The 16,876-nt window shown below is 51.0% G+C and overlaps 1 protein-coding gene across 1 annotated transcript; it reads left to right on the top strand.

Moving 5' to 3' along the window:
- The first annotated feature begins 392 nt into the window (after positions 1 to 392).
- Positions 393 to 16,185, top strand: GMNC (geminin coiled-coil domain containing). The gene is made up of 5 exons (XM_087965689.1): positions 393 to 413; positions 1,273 to 1,609; positions 7,126 to 7,211; positions 8,670 to 8,786; positions 13,828 to 16,185. Exons 1-5 carry the CDS (start codon positions 393 to 395, stop codon positions 14,395 to 14,397), a joined length of 1,131 nt encoding a protein of 376 aa, XP_087821815.1. The 3' UTR covers positions 14,398 to 16,185.
- Positions 16,186 to 16,876: the final 691 nt, after the last annotated feature.

Here is a 16,876-nt window from a genome sequence, read left to right as displayed (position 1 = left end):
CCTCCCTCCCTCCCCTCCCCTTCCCTCCATTCCCATTTCCTTCCTTCCTTCCTTCTCATTCCCATCTCCCTCCCTCCTTCCCCTCTCCCTCCCTCCATTCCCAATTCTTTCCTTCCTTCTTTCTCATTCCCATCTCCCTCCCTCCCTCCCCTCTCCTTCCCTCCATTCCCATTTCCTTCCTTCCTTCCTTCTCATTCCCATCTCCTTCCCTCCCTCCCTCCCTCCCTCCCTCATTCCCCTCCCTCCCTCCCTATTTTTAAATGGTCCTCTCCGTGGCTGGCTCAGGGATTTTGGGAGTTGAAATGCACAGCTCATCAAAGGACCACCGTTGCCCGCCTCCGCACCAACCCCCCAAAGAGGCGGGGGTCTTCCTTCCAAGGCCAGCGGCCGAAATGCCAGAACACCCTTCACTGGTGGGGGGCGTCTCTTCTTCTCCTTGGCAGTCCTCCGGCAACAAACCAGCCCTGCCAGGGAGGCTTCTTAGCGCTGCCAGAGAAACGGGGTGTGTGTGTGTGTGTGTGTGTGTGTGTGTAAGGAACACCAGAACTATAGATAACCCAAGCAAGGGGCCCCACTGGCCCATCCGAGGGCTAGCAAGATAGGTGTGCCCCCTCCTCCACTTGCCTTGATGGGGGGGGAGGCTTTGTTGCACGGGCCCCCACCAGCCCAAAGACCCCTGTGCCTTGTCCGCGGGGGTGGGCAGGGGTGTGTGGGTGGGTGTGGGTGTGTCTCCCTGACGTGGGCCGGGCCGGGCTGGCACCAGCGGAGCTCCAGACGGCTCCTTCGCCCCCGCCTTCCTCGCCTGGCGTGCCCCCCTTTTCTCCGTCCCCCCCCACGGTCAGCGCTGGGCTGCTCCGCGTCACCGCTTTGACAGGCTGGCACCGGGGCGGGCGGCGGAGGCGGCGGGCGTACCAACCTGGGCGCCTCCTCCTCTCGCCCGCCCGCCCCGTCGAGGGGCCGCCGCTTGCAAGGAGCCTCGACGGAGCCCAGGCAGGGGAGGGGGCTGGATCCGATCCCTCCGCCCCGGCCGCTCAGATGGTAAGTGGGGAGCCCGCCCGAAGGGGAAGGGGCTCCGGGGCGGAGGGGGGTCCCTTTTTCCTCGGCTGGCTCCCTCCCTCCTCCCCACCTCGGACATCGGCGCTGCCTCGGTTGCGGGTCTCAGCCGCAGGCGAGAGAGCTGCCTTTGCAACCGGGCGCCCGCGCTCCACTGGCGGCCGGGGGAAGCGGGGGGTGTCCCTCGCCCCAAACTTTTCCCCCTCGCCCCGGCTGCAGGGAGGTCGCCTAGCCGGACGGGACGCTGGGTCGGAGCAGTCGCCGGTGCCCGCATCCCGCCAGCCGGGCGACGCGTGTCGTGGGAAGGCGGCCGTCCAGCCTGCCCTTCCCGACTCCTCCGACTCCTCCTCCTCCATTCACGCGGCCTCTCTGCCTCTCTCTCCCGGCCAGAGCAGCGCCGCGTCCTGCCAAGAGCCGCCGCCGGCCCTGGCTGGGGGCCCGGCCCACCTCCTCCCCTGGAGCCCCTCGACGGCGGCGGAGGTTGCCTCGGAGACGTGGCTCGACGCGATCTGGGCCGCCGCGGCTCTCCCCGACGACCCGGCCGCGGCCGGAGGAGGTAAGTCTCGGCTGCCGTCCAGGCGAGGGAGGGGAGCGGCACCTGGAGGGAGCCGTCGCGGATGCCACTGCTGGCCGCGCAGAGGCGCTTCTGCCCAGCGGTCCCTCCGCGGCTTCTGCCCGAACCCAAAGCAGACGGGAGGCTCAGTGATGGGGAGGGGAGGGAGCCCCTCCGGCCGTGCGGAGTCCCCACTCCAGAGACAGAGAGAAGGGAAGAGGGAGGGAGGGAGGGAGGGAGGGAGGGAGGGAGAAAGGGAGACAAAGAGAGGAGGAGGGAGAGAGGAGAGAGGGAGAGGAGAGAGGGAGAGAAAAAGAAAGAGGGAAAGAGAGAAAGGGAGAGAGGGGGAGGGGAGAAAGGGGGAGAAAGAGGGGAGGAGGGAGAGAGAAGAGGAAGAGAGAAAGAGAGAGAGAAAGAGAAAAGGGGGAGGGAGAGGGAGAGAAGAGATAGTGAGAGAGGGAGGGAGGATGGGAGAAAGGGAGAGAAAGAGGGGAGGAGGGAGAGAGAGAGAAGAGATAGAGAGGGAAAGAGAGAGGGAGAGAAAGGGAGAGAAAGAGGGGAGGAGGGAGAGAGAAGAGGAAGAGAGAAAGAGAGAGAGAAAGAGAGAAAAGGGGGGAGGGAGAGGGAGAGATAGTGAGAGAGGGAGGGAGGATGGGAGAAAGGGAGAGAAAGAGGGGAGGAGGGAGAGAGAAGAGGAAGAGAGAGAGAGAGAGAAAGAGAGACAGAGGCAAGGAGAGAGAGAAGAGATAGAGAGGGAGAGAAAAAGAGAGAGGGAAAGAGAGAAAGGGAGAGGGGGGGGGAGAAAGGGAGAGAAAGAGGGGAGGAGGGAGAGAAGAGGAAGAGAGAAAGAGAGAGAGAAAGAGAGAAAAGGGGGGGGAGAGGGAGAGGGAGAGAAGAGATAGTGAGAGAGGGAGGGAGGATGGGAGAAAGGGAGAGAAAGAGGGGAGGAGGGAGAGAAGAGGAAGAGAGACAAAGAAGGAAGGAGAGAGAGAGAGAGAAGAGAGAGAGAGGGAAAGAGAGAGGGAGAAAGGGATTGAAAGAGGGGAGGAGGGAGAGAGAAGAGGAAGAGAGAAAGAGAGACAAAGAGGGAAGGAGAGAGAGAGAGAGAAGAGATAGAGAGGGAAAGAGAGAGGGAGAGAAAGGGAGAGAAAGAGGGGAGGAGGGAGAGAGAAGAGGAAGAGAGAAAGAGAGAGAGAAAGAGAGACAAAGAGGGAAGGAGAGAGAGAAGAGATAGAGAGGGAGGGAGAGAGAGAGGGAGAGAGGATGGGAGAAAGGGAGAGAAAGAGGGGAGGAGGGAGAGGAGGAGGGAGAAAAAAGAGAGAGGAGAGAGAAAGGGAAAGAGAGAGAGAAAAGAGAGAGGGGGGAGAGGGGAGAGAGAAGAGGGGCCATCAGCCACCCTGCGCCCACCTGCGCCCCATCCTGTCTGGGCATCCCAGCTTCAGGACCTACTGGGCACTGCCAGGTGTGGAATCAGAGACCCCTCCAGGGGGAGGAGGGGAGGAGGGGAGGGGCTGGAGCCCGAGAAATACCTGGCAGGCTCAGGTGAGGGTTAGAACCTCCAACTACCAAGGCAGTTTACCTCTGAAGTACCGAGTAGTGGTGGAAGGCGGGGCAGCCTAGTTAAGGGGCTGGTCTTGCGCTCTCCAGACCCCACCCCCCCAGGCCCCCCCACCCTTCCGCCATATAAAGGCTGGGGAATTCTGGGAGCTGAACTCCACAAGTCTTTAAGGGGGCCCCTGGGATGGATCGCACCGTGGTAGGAAAATCCCAGCATGGCAGGTCAGCCTCCCTGTTGCTGAGGAAGTCAGCTGTCAAGTGAGGTTTCACCTCCTTTTATGACCTTCCTTGGTACTGTCATTAAGCGAATCGCTGCAGTGGTTCAGGGAGTCACACGGTCGTTAAGCAGATCTGGCTTCTCCCCATCGACTTGGCTCCTCAGAAGGTCTCCAAAGGGGAATCACGTGATCCCGGGAATCACACTGAGACCGTCATAAATAAATGCAGGCCAGTTGCCAAGTCTCTGAATTTGGATCACGTGACCATTGGGCACTGCGGCCATGGTTGTAAGTGTGAAAAATGGCCCTTATTTTCATGGCTGTTGCAACTTCAAATTGTCACTAAAATCAATGGTTGTAAGTCAAGGATTACCTGTACATTGTGCTCTTTGCTATTCAAACACACACACACACACGCACACACACACACACACACACACACACAATGTGATGACCCAAAGGGGCATGGCATAAAAGCAACAAAGTCACAAAAAAGTCCCTTTAATTCCTCCAACTTGGCCTCCAATGTCCAGTTACCATCGGCTGGAGAGAAAACTTTTCCAAAAACAGTTTTTAAAAGGAAGAAATTCAGTCCGAACCCAAAGTACATCTAAATTATAAATAAAAACCAACACAAACCAGAGCTGCAGCAATTAACGAGACAGGGCAGGATAAGCGATTGAAGACATCAAAATATAACAAAATACACACACTTGGGAGGATGCCAGAACTCAGATAAGACTTGACAAACCAGAATAATTTCACGCTTTGCTTCCAGCAACTTTGCCATGCGCAGTTTGCCCTTTTAAACAGTCCTCCCAGCTGCAGCCAATGAAGGGGATCAGGGCCCTTTCCTCCCCCGTAGACCACGCCACTCACGTTGCTCCCTTATCTGTTCCTCCTGCATGCCCTAGGATGAAGAGGGGACGGGCCTGGGTCTTCCTCTGAATGCCCAGCCAACCTGTGTCCTTCCCCAGGTTCCTCCACAACCTCCGGGGAGCCCCACTCCCACTCCCTGTTCCACCTCTCCCTGGAATCAGACTCCAACCGGGGCGTGACACACGTGCACACATGGAGTCCTGTTTCTTTTGCTGAGAGAGAAGCTGGGGGGCTTTCAAGGAGCGGCCCCAAGAGGACCAGGATGTAGAAGCCAAGCCTCAAGGAAATGGGGCCCATTTAGCTGACAAGAGGGGAGACTAAGAGGAGGAGGGGGGATATGGGGGCATGCAAGTACCCCAAAGGCAGCCTCCTGCAGGCAAAGAGGGCTGGGGGGGGGGGGAGGCAGATGGTGCGCCCATGGAAGCTTCTTGCAAGAGCTTGCAATTAAAAAGAGAGAAGGATTGAAGGAGATGTGATGGGAAAATGAATGGGTGGTCATATAAGAAAGGGAAGGAAGGAAGGAAGGAAGGAAGGAAGGAAGGAAGGAAGGAAGGAAGGAAGGAAGGAAGGAAGGAAGGAAGGAAGGAAGGAAGGAAAGGAGGGAGGGAGGAAAGGAAGGAAGGAAGAGGAAGAGCAAGGAGAAAAAGAAAGAAAGAAGAAAAGAAAGAAAGAAAGAAAGAAAGAAAGAAAGAAAGAAAGAAAGAAAGAAAGAAAGAAAGAAAGAAAGAAAGAAAGAAAAAAAAGAAAGAAAGAAAGAAAGAAAGAAAGAAAGAAAGAAAGAAAGAAAGAAAGGGAGGGAGGGAGGGAGGGAGGGAGGGAGGGAAGGAGGAAGGGATGGAGGAAAGGAAGGAAGGAAGAGGAAGAGCAAGGAGAAAAAGAAAGAAAGAAGAAAAGAAAAAGAAAGAAAGAAAGAAAGAAAGAAAGAAAGAAAGAAAGAAAGAGAAGGAAGGAAGGAAGGAAGGAAGGAAGGAAGGAAGGAAGGAAGGGAAGGAGGGAGGGAGGGAGGAAAGGAAGGAAGGAAGAGGAAGAGCAAGGAGAAAAAGAAAGAAAGAAAAGAAAAAGAAAGAAAGAAAGAAAGAGAAGGAAGGAAGGAAGGGAAGGAAGGGAAGGAGGGAGGGAGGGAGGAAAGGAAGGAAGGAAGAGGAAGAGCAAGGAGAAAAAGAAAGAAAGAAGAAAAGAAAAAGAAAGGAAGGAAGGAAGGAAGAGGAAGAGGAAGGAGAGAGAAAGAAGGAAAGAAAAGAAAGAGAAAGAGGAAGCAGAGAAAAAGAAAGGAAAGAAGAAGAAGAGGAAGAAGAAGGAGAGAAAAAGAAAGAGGGAGGGAGGGAAGAGATGGGAGGAAGGAAAAGGAGAAGGACTCCCCCTCCCCAGAGACTTGGAGCCAGGCCGGTGCCCCCATCTGAGCGGGGGGCTCTGGCAGAACCGGGCCAGGCTAATCCGCCCGAGAAGCGCTGGCCGCCTCGCCAGGCAAACCCCTTAATTAGGGGGTGGCGTGTTTCGGCCCCATTGTTCGGCTGGGAAGAAGAAGGAACCGGGTGACTCATGTTTGCCCAGGCGGCGGCAGCGGCAGCAGCGCTTCTGTAAGACGATCCAGGCGCCGCCAGCAGCTCCCACGGAGGAGGAGGAGGAGGAGGAGGAGGAGGGTCAGGAGCCAAACGTTTGCCCCGGTCGGGAGTCGAAACGGGGCAGGACAGGGAGCTGCTGGCAAGGAGGCCAAGCGGGCGGTTGGAAGGACCCAGGAACGGGGCTCGGAGGGCTTAGTTGGGGCTGCCGCCTTGAGTCCCCCCTCCAAAGGTTCTTTTAATTAAAGTTTATTTGCAGTTAAAAATATATTTTTTTAAAAAAAACAACCCAAAAGTTAGAAAACTAAGGAGAATAAGAGAAAAACTCACTTCTGGACTGTCTAGTCATTCACCTGAGCAGACTTCCTGCTTCTGCCTTCAGCAACAGGTGATTTACCTGTTTTTCATTCTTCTCTTTGTTTTAGGGCCCACAAAACACACCCACCCACACACCCACGATCACCCCTCCTCTCTCTCTCTTTCTCTCTCTGTTTCTCTCTCTTTCTGTTTCTCTCTTTCTCCTTCTCTCTCTTTCACTCTCTCTCATCTCTCTGTCTCTTTCTCTCCCTCTTTCTCTCTCTCTCTGGGTTTCTATCTTTCTCTGTTTCTCTTTCTCTCTCTCTCTGCTTCCCTCTTTCTCTCTCTTTCTCTTTCTCTCTTTCTCTCTCATCTCTCTCCCTGTGTCTCTTTCTCTCTCTCTTTCTCTCTCTTTCTGTCTTTCTCTTTCTCTCTCTCTTTCTAATCTCTTTCTGTGTAATCTCTCTCTCTCTCTCTCTCTCTCTCTCTCTCTCTCAATTCTCACTCATCCGGGTCATGTTTGTCCCAAAAGTCTCATCCCCAAGACTTTCTTGGGGTTTTTTTCCCTTGAAAACCAGAACTGGAGAAGCTTCTTGGATGAGAAGTGAAATGTTTTCAAGTATAAAACCAAGAAAACCCAGTTTGCCTTCGGGGCTCTCAGCACAACCAGGCCGATTCAATTCTGATCTTAAAGCTCCATCAAACGGGGTTTCCCAACCTTGGCAGCGTTTAACCTCCCACCACTCCTCCGCCTGTTTCATGCGGGGTTTTCCCCCACTTCAGCCACTTTTAAGAAGTGTGGCCTTGAACTCCCAGAATCCCCCAGCCAGCTGGGCTGACTTTGGGGAAAGTGAAGGTGTTGGCTTAGGAGGGGGAGGGAGACCAGAGACCCCACACCCCATTTCACCTGGCTGACCCACTCAGGACGAGAGGGACTGTGCCACCTGTGGGGGGATATGGGGATATGTGGAGGGGGTCTCTGACCTCTTGACCTTCTTGCTTTGTTCAGATCAGTTCTACTTCCCAGGTGAGGTCCTTCCAGATGTTGCCCCCTCTGGAGACCAGCTCTCAACCCAGCTCTTCAGAAACCAACAGGTAACACGCAACACCCCCCATCCGGACTGCACTGCACTGCACTCTACGTGGGGCTGCCCTTGGAGACTGTCTGGAAGCTTCCATCGGTTCCAAAGATGGCAGTGCGTTGGTTCTGTGCAAGACTAGATTTGCACATGCACCGCCCCTGTTGCAGGAGCTGCGTGGGCCGCCCATTGGCTCCTAAATCTTATTCGGCCACTTGAAAGACCGCTGGGGACTTCAACTCCCAGAATTCCCCAGCCAGCATGCTTCACGCGGTCAAGATGGAGACACTGGTGCCATTCAGAACTGCATCTAGAGAAGAGGAAAAACATGGCTTTAATCCTGAAGTAACTAATTAAGACTGCAAGTAGTCCTTGACTTACAATCACTATTAGTACCAGTTTCGGTTGCTAACCAAGGCGGTTGTTAAGGGAATTGGACCCAATTTTTATATCCACGGTTGTTAATGGCTGAGTGGGGGAATCCTGGGACTTGAAGTCCACCCATCTCAAAGTCACCGAGGTTGGGAGAGACGCTGCTTTAACAGGGGTGGACTGCTGGGGGCTCGCAGGAGGAGAGCCCCTAGCTAAGACTCTGTGGGGCTCGGAGAGACAAGCAGCAAGGAAAAGCTCTTAGTAGGTTTAATTGAACTTCTGGGCATTCTGCCAAAAGCATTTCACACCTGGTAAAAGTGTTGCAAGCTAGATAAACAATTCACTCTTGTGAGAGAGAGAGAGAGAGAGAGAGAGAGAGAGAGAGAGAGAGAGAGAGAGAGAGAGACCTTGAGAAAATCAGATAGCACAGCCTCCAGCCTTCGAGGGGATTAATTCCCAAATAATAAGAATCACGTAACTCACCAGAAACTCCACTCAGATTCCAAGATCCCTCTCACAGTCACTGCTATTAAGCCTGGTTTCCACAAGTCTTTTATTTAAGTATTATATTAGATGCACGAAATAATAAACAACTTTTTGGTATATTATTATATTCTTATTATATTATTATTATTATTATTATTATTTAGGTAATTAGGGCAAAGAAGTGATGTTGAATTGGCCACACTCACCCAGCCACATGACCACCCAGCCACATGACCACCCAGCCAGTCATTAGGGCAGAGAGCCCCTTGCTAAAAAAATTTGAAGCCCACCCTTGTCTACACCATTGGAGATGGGAGAAGAAGTTCTCAAAGATCAAACACCAAGTCCTTCACGGGCAGGTGTCCGCTGAGAAGTTAATCTCATAGAATCCTAGGGCTGGAAGGGACCTTGGAGGTCTTCTAGTCCAACCCCCAGGCCAAGGCAGCAGTCCTCATCAAAGCCTGGACAAAGGGTTGTCCAATCTTTTCTTGAAAGCCTCCAGTGATGGAGCACCACAACTCCAGAAGACAAATTCTGCCCCACAGATTCACTGCTCTCACTGTCAGGGAGTTCCAGGCAGAGTCCAACCTCCTTCTCCATCCCTCTTCCTTTGCAGTTGCGGGACATCTTGGTCCAGAAGGAGGTGGAGCTGGCTCGGCTGCAGGAAGAGAACCAACACCTTAGACACTTCCTCAACTCGGCCCTGGTCAAGCAGCTGGAGGAGAAGACCAAGGTAGCTATGTATCTGCAGCCAGGCCAACTCTGGACCTCTTGGTGCAAAGAAACCCGTCTCCTGCTCTACGCAACTGACATCTGGGGGTGAGGGTGGTGTCCTGTGGGGGTGGGGAGGGGTTCCCCAAAAATCAAAATGGCAATTGAAGCATGAGTTTTTCACTGTTCTCCAAAAATCTTGTTGTGACCTGCTGGCAGCTTGCCAAGCTAGCAGCAGAGTCGGACAGTGAGGAGGTTGGGGAGGAACCTGGGACAGCCCTGGAGTCTAGGGAAGGCTCGGATGAGGGCTCTGCATCGGAGGCAGAGATGGGGCCAGGACTGTCCGACAGTTATCAGCTGCCTTCGGAGTCGGAGATCAGTGGGGAAGAAGAGCAGCTGGAGCCTGTTCCCAGTGTGCTCATGCGCAGAGCTGCCAAAAGAAAAGAACAATTACAAACTAAGGGTTGACGTGGGAGTAAGGCCACAGGTGGAGAGTGAATGGCCCCTCCCATAGGAATTAAAAGAGGAGCAAAAGGGGAGGAGGCTTTGCAGGAAACAATTCGTTTGCTGCAGCAGTGTGAAGATCTGTCTGTGCATCTCAGGGACTCTGTGCTGAGCCCTTCCTTGTCAGCACTGCATTTGGAAATACTTCCTTGGCAGCTCTCCAGGCTAAATCAGGTCTGTGCTCCTCATTACACCTTGGAAGATTGTTTGCCAGGCCTTTGGCTGAAAGTGGATGCAAGAAATTCACCTTCATTTAATAAAAGGGGTTTGACCGGGACAAAGAGTCGGCTTAGTGCTTTTGGGGGAAGCCGAGGTCAGACCAAATCTGCCTATTTTAATCTGTTCATTCAATGCCATCAAACTGATGTTAACTCTTAGTGTGGTCAGCGAAAAGACTTTCTCCAGGAGAATAGTCCCCAATCTTGTCCTTCAATGGTGCCTCCATCACCTTTATCTGTTGCTGAGCTTCTCTTTCCTTCCACCTTTCCCACCATGGTGGACTTCTCAATGGAGCTGGAACTTTGCACTGATGGATGGTTGAATGCTATCAGATCAGTGTTGACTCTTAGCAGCCAAAAGGATCGATGTTCTCCATGATTGATCTGTCTCCAACCTGGTCCTTCAAATCTTCTAACAGTGATCCCATCACTGCTGTAACTGAGCCCATCTTCTGGTTGTCCTCTTCTTCTTCCCTCTCCTTCCATCGTTCCTGGCATGATGGACTTCTCCAAGGAGATGGACTTTTGCATTTAGTTGATTAATTGATGAATTGATGATGTGCCATCATCAAATCTGTATTGATTCTTAGTGACCCACATAGATGGACCTTCTCCATGGCTGATCTGTCTCTGGTCTGGTCCTCCAGGTCTTCCAATGGTGCCTCCTTCCCGATCCTGAGATCATCTACCTCACCACTGGTTGTCCTCTTCTTCTCTTTCCTTCCACCTTTCCCTGCATGATGGGCTTCTCAAAGGAGCTGGAACTTTGCATTTATTGACTTATTGATTAATCAACTCATCATGTGCCATCAAGTCAGGGTCAACTTTTAGTACCTGCATGGATAGCCCTTCTCCATGGTGGATCTTTCCCTAAGCAAGTCTTCCAACCGTGTCCCTATCGCCACTGTAACTGAGTTGATCTTCTTTGATGGTGGTTGTCCTCTTCTTTTCTCTCCTTCCACCTTTCCCTGCATGATGGGCTTCTCAAAGGAGCTGGTCTTTGCATTGATCGATCATTGTTGACTCTTAGCAGCCAAAAGGATAGATTTTCTTCATGGCTGATCTGTCTCCAGCCTGGTCTGTCTGGGTTGGGGTCTCGACCTAGACTGATATGGTCCTTCAGATCTTCCTTCCACTGCTGTAACTGAGTCCATCTTCCTTGCTGGCAGTTGTCTTCTTCTCTTTCCTTCCACCATTCCCAGCATGATGGACTTCTCAAAGAAACTGGGTTTTGCATTGATTGACGGACTGATTAAAGACTATCAGATAACTGTTGACTCTTAGCAGCAAACAGGATAAATGTTCTCCATGATAATCTGACCTCAACTTGGCCCTTCAAGTCTTCCAATTGTGCCCCTCATCACCACCATAATTGAGTCCATTTTCTTTGCTGCTCAAAGTCCTCTTCCTCTCTTTCCTTCCACCTTTCTCAGCATGATGGGCCTCTCAAAGAAGTTGGGACCTTGCATTGATTGACTGATTGATCAGTTGATGAGGTGCATCAACTTAATGTTGCCTATCAGCCGCCACATGGATAGAATTTCTCCAGAAAGATCTGGCCCTCATTCAGGTTCTTTAGATCTTCCAATAGTGCCCCCATCACCTCTGAGTGTCACTGAGTCCATCCCTTGGTCTCCTGGTTGCCCTCTTCTCCTCCTTCCTTCCATCTTTCCCACCATGACGGACTTCTCAAAGGAGCTGGGTCTTTGCACTGATTGGGTGATGATCAGTTGAGGAGATGCCATCAAGTTGGGGTCAACTGCTAGTGACATCATACCATAGATAGACCTTCTCCACAGGTATATGTCCCAAACTTAGATCTTCAGGACTTCCAATATTGGACTCCATTATAACTCAAGTCCTTCCACTTTTCTGCTGGCCATCTTCTTTTGGTCCTTCTATCTTTCCCAGAATTACAGCCTTCTGCAGAGACCTTGACCTGGAATTTGGTCTGCACAACTCTTGTACGTCTAAAATATGTGATCCTTTGAACCTGGTCAGTTGTGCCTCAGTTGAGAACTCTGGGTTGATTAATGCACAATATCCCTTTCTATTTTCAATTTTAGGGCTCTAAATTGTGCCACGACAGGCAAGTAGGTTGAAGATGTTGACCAAGAAGAACCAAACATTTACCTTATTAATTCAGTCTGAATGCATTCCTCCCCATGTGAGGCCAGACAGACAATAGATATTTTTCATTAGAGTCCATAGTTCATAAGGCAGCAGGCTGGAAACTGGGAGACAGTGAATTCTAGTCCTGCCTTAGGCATGAAAGTGGGCTGAGGGACTTTGGACCAGGACATAGAGAATAGAATGGAATGGAATGGAATGGAGTGGAATGGAATGGAATGGAATAGAATAGAATAGAATAGAATAGAATAGAATAGAATAGAATAGAATAGAATAGAATAGAATAGAATAGAATAGAATAGAATATGGAATAAGAATAGAGTAGAATAGAAATAGGAATGGAATAGAATAGAAAAGAATAGAATGGAATAGGATAGGATAGGATAGGATAGGATAGAATAAGGAATAGAATAGGATAGAATAAAATAAAATAGAATAGAATAGAATAGGGAATAGAATAGGATAGAATATAATAGAATAAGGAATAGAATAGAATAGAATAAGGAATAGAATAAGGAATAGAATAGAATAGAATAGAATAGAATAGAATAGAATAGAATAGAATAGAATAGAATAGAATAGAATAGAATAGAATAAGGAATAGAATAGAATAGAATAGAATAAGAATAGAATAGAATAAGGAATAGAATAGAATAGAATAGAATAGAATAGAATAGAATAGAATAGAATAGAATAGAATAGAATAGAATAGAATAGAATAGAATAGAAATACAGGAATAAAATAGAATAGCAGAGTTGGAAGGGACCTTGGAGGTCTTCTAGTCCAACCCCTGCTCAGGCAGGAAACCCTATACCACTTCAGACAAATGGTTGTCCAGTCTCTTCTTGAAAACCTCCAGTGTTGGAGCAGCCACAACTTCTGGTGGCAAGCAGTTCCACTGGTTCATTGTCCTCCCTGTCAGGAAATGTCTTCTTCATTCTAGGTTGGCTCTTTCCTTGGTTCGTTTCCATCTGTTGCTTCTGGTCCTGCCGTTGGGCGCTTTGGGCCTGAAGGCCGTGCAAGAAGCCATGGATGGAAACTCTTCTTTCTATCCTTTTTTTTCTCTGGCAGCCCCTCAAATATGAAAACGTTGCTCTCCTGTCTCCGCTGGTCCTTCTTTTCATGAAACTAGACATGCCCGGATCTTGCAACCGTCCATCGTAGGTTTCAGCCTCCAGTCCCCTCATCACCCGGGTTGCTCTTCTCTGCACTTTTTCTAGAGTCTCAACCACTTTGTTATTGTGTGGTGACCAAAACTGGATGCAATATTCCAAGTGTGGCCTTACTAAGAGTTCTAGTCCCGCTTTAGGCATGAAAGCTGGTTGGGTGACTTTGGGCCAATCACCAGGAGACGGGGAGTTCTAGTCCCGCCTTAGGCATGAAAGCTGGTTGGGTGACTTTGGGCCAATCACCAGGAGACGGGGAGTTCCAGTCCCGCCTTAGGCATGAAAGACAGCTGGGAGACTTTGGGTCAATCACCAGGAGACGGGGAGTTCTAGCTCCACCTTAGGCATGAAAGCCAATTGGGTGACTTTGGGCCAATCACCAGGAGACGGGGAGTTCTAGTCCCGCCTTAGGCATGAAAGCCAACTGGGTGACTTTGGGCCAATCACCAGGAGACGGGGAGTTCTAGTCCCGCCTTAGGCATGAAAGCTGGTTGGGTGACTTTGGGCCAATCACCAGGAGACGGGGAGTTCTAGTCCCGCCTTAGGCATGAAAGGTGGCTGGGTGACTTTGGGCCAATCACCAGGAGACGGGGAGTTCTAGCTCCACCTTAGGCATGAAAGCCAATTGGGTGACTTTGGGCCAATCACCAGGAGACGGGGAGTTCTAGTCCCGCCTTAGGCATGAAAGCCAACTGGGTGACTTTGGGCCAATCACCAGGAGACGGGGAGTTCTAGTCCCGCCTTAGGCATGAAAGCTGGTTGGGTGACTTTGGGCCAATCACCAGGAGACGGGGAGTTCTAGTCCCGCCTTAGGCATGAAAGCTGGTTGGGTGACTTTGGGCCAATCACCCGGAGACAGTGAGTTCTAGTCCCACTTCAGGTACAAAAGACGGCTGGCTTACTTGTGAAAACAATCAAGGCAGGATATAAATCTATAAATCCACCCCTAAAGCTTTCCTCCGAATATGATGCCCCCCTCCTACCCGGCTCATCTGTCTTGTCCTCTTTCTTCTTCCTCCTCCTCCTCTTCCTCCTCCTGAGCAGAAGCTGCTTCTCCTTCAGGACGGCCAGGACATCGATGGGACCTCCAAGACCGGCAAGAGACACCGGAAGTCTGAGAGCCGCGTGGCCCATGAGGGGCGCCACCCACCCAAGGCCAGGCGGGACCTCTCAGGCGCCTTCTCGGCCTGCGAAGAGCAGCCGGCGCCTCCCGTGGACTCCTGGGTGCTCCAGACCCTGGGGCTCAAGGACGTGGACACCGTGGATGAGTCAGCTAACTACAGTGCCTCGACCCTGGACCCCTCCCCTGTGGGGTCTTCCCTTTGGGGTCTCCCCTTTGGGGCCCCCCACCTGGGCCTCTGCGAGAGCCAACCTGGCGAAAGCATCCCCTTCACCCCCCCAGCGGACAACACTGCCGGCCCCTTCCTCTCGCTCTGTCCACCGCCTTGTCGCTCTGACCGCCCCTCGCCAGCCAAGATGGGCGTGGCCTTCACCACGTCCCTGAGCCCCCATTGCAATGTGAAGACCCACAGCTTCCGCCAGGGACAGGCCTTCGTGCGCAGGGATGAAGACGGAGGGTGGAAGCTCACCTGGGTGCCCACCCAGTCGGAATGAGGCCTTTCCCTTCCGTCCCAGGCGGCCACCGGTCCCACCGTGCCGTAGTAGGTTTCTTCTACTTGAGCAAGGGGGTTGGACTAGAAGACCTCCCAAGGTCCCTTCCAACCTGGTGAGGGTCGGAACCATCCAACCCTGTTCTAACTGCCAGTGAAGGATGTGTTTACAGAGGGGGGGGTCGTTTCCTTCTAAGGTCTCATTGACTCTACGTTGCACTTGCTTCGAGGACGGAAGGATTATAATCCTAAGGATTGTCGTGATTATGTTGGCAAGGTTCATACACAGCCATAGGAAGGTTGGCCATCAGGGCCACGCAAGGTGCCACAGACGAAGAGCGGGCCAGGAGCAGAAAGGGCCTCCAGATGCGAGGGAGAGAAGCTGCTGAGATGCTGCCTCCTAAATCCCTGGCGTCTTCTGAACTCTGAAGAGATTGCCATGACCGGTTCGGTTCTAGAAAAAGGTTCTTGCTTGGAGGGACCTGTCAACTGACCTGGAAGGCATGGCCTCGATGGAGTGAACCGGTGAGAGGAAACTGTCCATCTTGCCTGGACTTGGAGACACCTTTACATGCTCAGCACTAGCCTTCCAAAACTGTTCTGAGATGCCTGCTCCCTGGTACGGCTGCTATTGTTGTGTTAGTACCAGAACTTGGAAGAGACACTACCCACAAATGCCTGAAGAAGACCTCTGCAAGGTTCAAAGACCGGTCAGTTGACTCCGATGAAGGAAAGCTTCTTGTGAAGGATCTCGTGGTGGCCACTCTCTCCTGGCTCTCGAAGGCCTGCTATGCTGCTCCTGCCTATTTTATTATTATTATTATTTTGATGTGCCCTAAATGGGGAGCGTTCTCTGATGAGTCCCATCTGCCAAAAAGTTTTGGAAAAGTTAGGAAAGGTATAGCTGATGGGCTAAAATTAAAAAGGGGAGAATTCGAAAGGTCTAGAATTTGGGGGAAATATTAGGAGAGATGTAGCAGATGGGCTAAGATCAAGAAGGGGGGGAGGAATTCAGAAGATCTAGATCAGGGGGGGTCCCCAAACTTGGCCACTTTAAGACTTGGGGACTTCCACTCCCAAAGTTGCTAAGGTTGGCTGAGGAATTCTGGGAGTTGAAGTCCCCAAGTCTTAAAGTGGCCAAGTTTGGGGACCCCTGATCTAGAACTTTGGAAAAATTAGGAGACATGATGGATGGATGAAGGTCAATGGGAGAATTCAGAAGACCTAGAACATTGGAAGTTAGGGGAGACATGGGTGACGGGCTAAGCTCAAGAGGAAGAATTCAGAAGATCTAGAACTTTGGAAACGTTAGAGATGTAGCTAAAGGGATATCAAAAGGGAGAGAATTCAGATCTAGAACACTGGAAAGGTTAGGAGAGACGTAGCTGAGGGACTAAAGTCAAGATGGGGAGAATTTGGAAGACCTAGAACTTCAAAGCTCTCTGGAGAGCAGGTTTCTAGAGAAGATTTTCCCCAGGGTGACCTCCTTGGTGCTCCTTTTTTTATACTCCATGGAGTTGATGCAACTCGATTTGTCGGTCTCTTTCTAGATGTTTTCTAGGTTTCTCAGCTTCAATTGATTTTATCCAGCAGAGTCTGGATAATGGACAATTGTGAGATTGCCTCGTGTTTATTACAGCTATTCTTGTGATTATTACAATCAAAATAATTGGCCCTTTGGATCTCTGCCTGATATCTTTTTTCCTAAATTAAGATCGCATAGAGAGAACAATAGAGAGAGAGATGTTTCCAGTATCTCTTCTTCGAGCAATAAAGTAAAATATTAACTTCCCAGGTTGGATCATCGTTTTCTGCATTGATTCCAAAATTTTGTTTAGCGCGAAAGCATCCATAAATGGGAATAAGGGGGTTTTGGGGGCACATGGACAGATGCGTGCCGTTCTCACTTGGCACTCTCTTGGGGATTTCTTGATTTTTCTCATTCACTTGGGTTCAAACTTTGATTTTTCTAGGCTAATTGCCCCAAAGGAATGAGGGCTGGGGTGGGGGGCACACTGGCTAATTCCAACCTTCTGGATTGGTGTCTTTCGACTTTCAATCTGGAAAGCTGCCTGGGTGCTATGGGGTGTCTATTAATTAATGGCTATTAAATTAGTGCAGTCTTTCTCTCTCCCCACTCTCTCTCTTTCTCTCTCTCTCTCTCTCTCCCTCTCTTTCTCTCCCTCTCTCTCTCCCTCTCCTTCTCCCTCTCTCTTTCTCCCTCTCCCTCTCCCTCTCTCTTTCTCTCTTTCTTTCTCTCTTCCTCTCTCCCTCTCTCTTTCTCTCCCTCTCCCTCTCTCTTTCCCCCTCTCTCTCTCTCCCCTCTCCTTTTTCTCTCTTTCTCTCTTTCTCTCTCCCTCTCTCTCTCCCCCTCCTTCTTCCTCTCTCTCTTTCTCTCTCCCTCTCTCTCTCTCTCTCTCCTCTCCTTCTCCCTCTCTCTTTCTCCCTCTCCTTCTCCCTCTCTCTCTCTTTCTTTCTCTCTC

The sequence above is a fragment of the Notechis scutatus genome, chromosome 4 (assembly GCF_049901735.1).
Source record: "Notechis scutatus isolate UNSWTSFEM ecotype Mainland chromosome 4, rNotScu1.2, whole genome shotgun sequence".
Classification (NCBI taxonomy): Eukaryota; Metazoa; Chordata; class Lepidosauria; order Squamata; family Elapidae; genus Notechis; species Notechis scutatus.
Note: the sequence above shows the minus strand (reverse complement) of the source record. Positions and strands in the feature narration are given on the sequence as shown.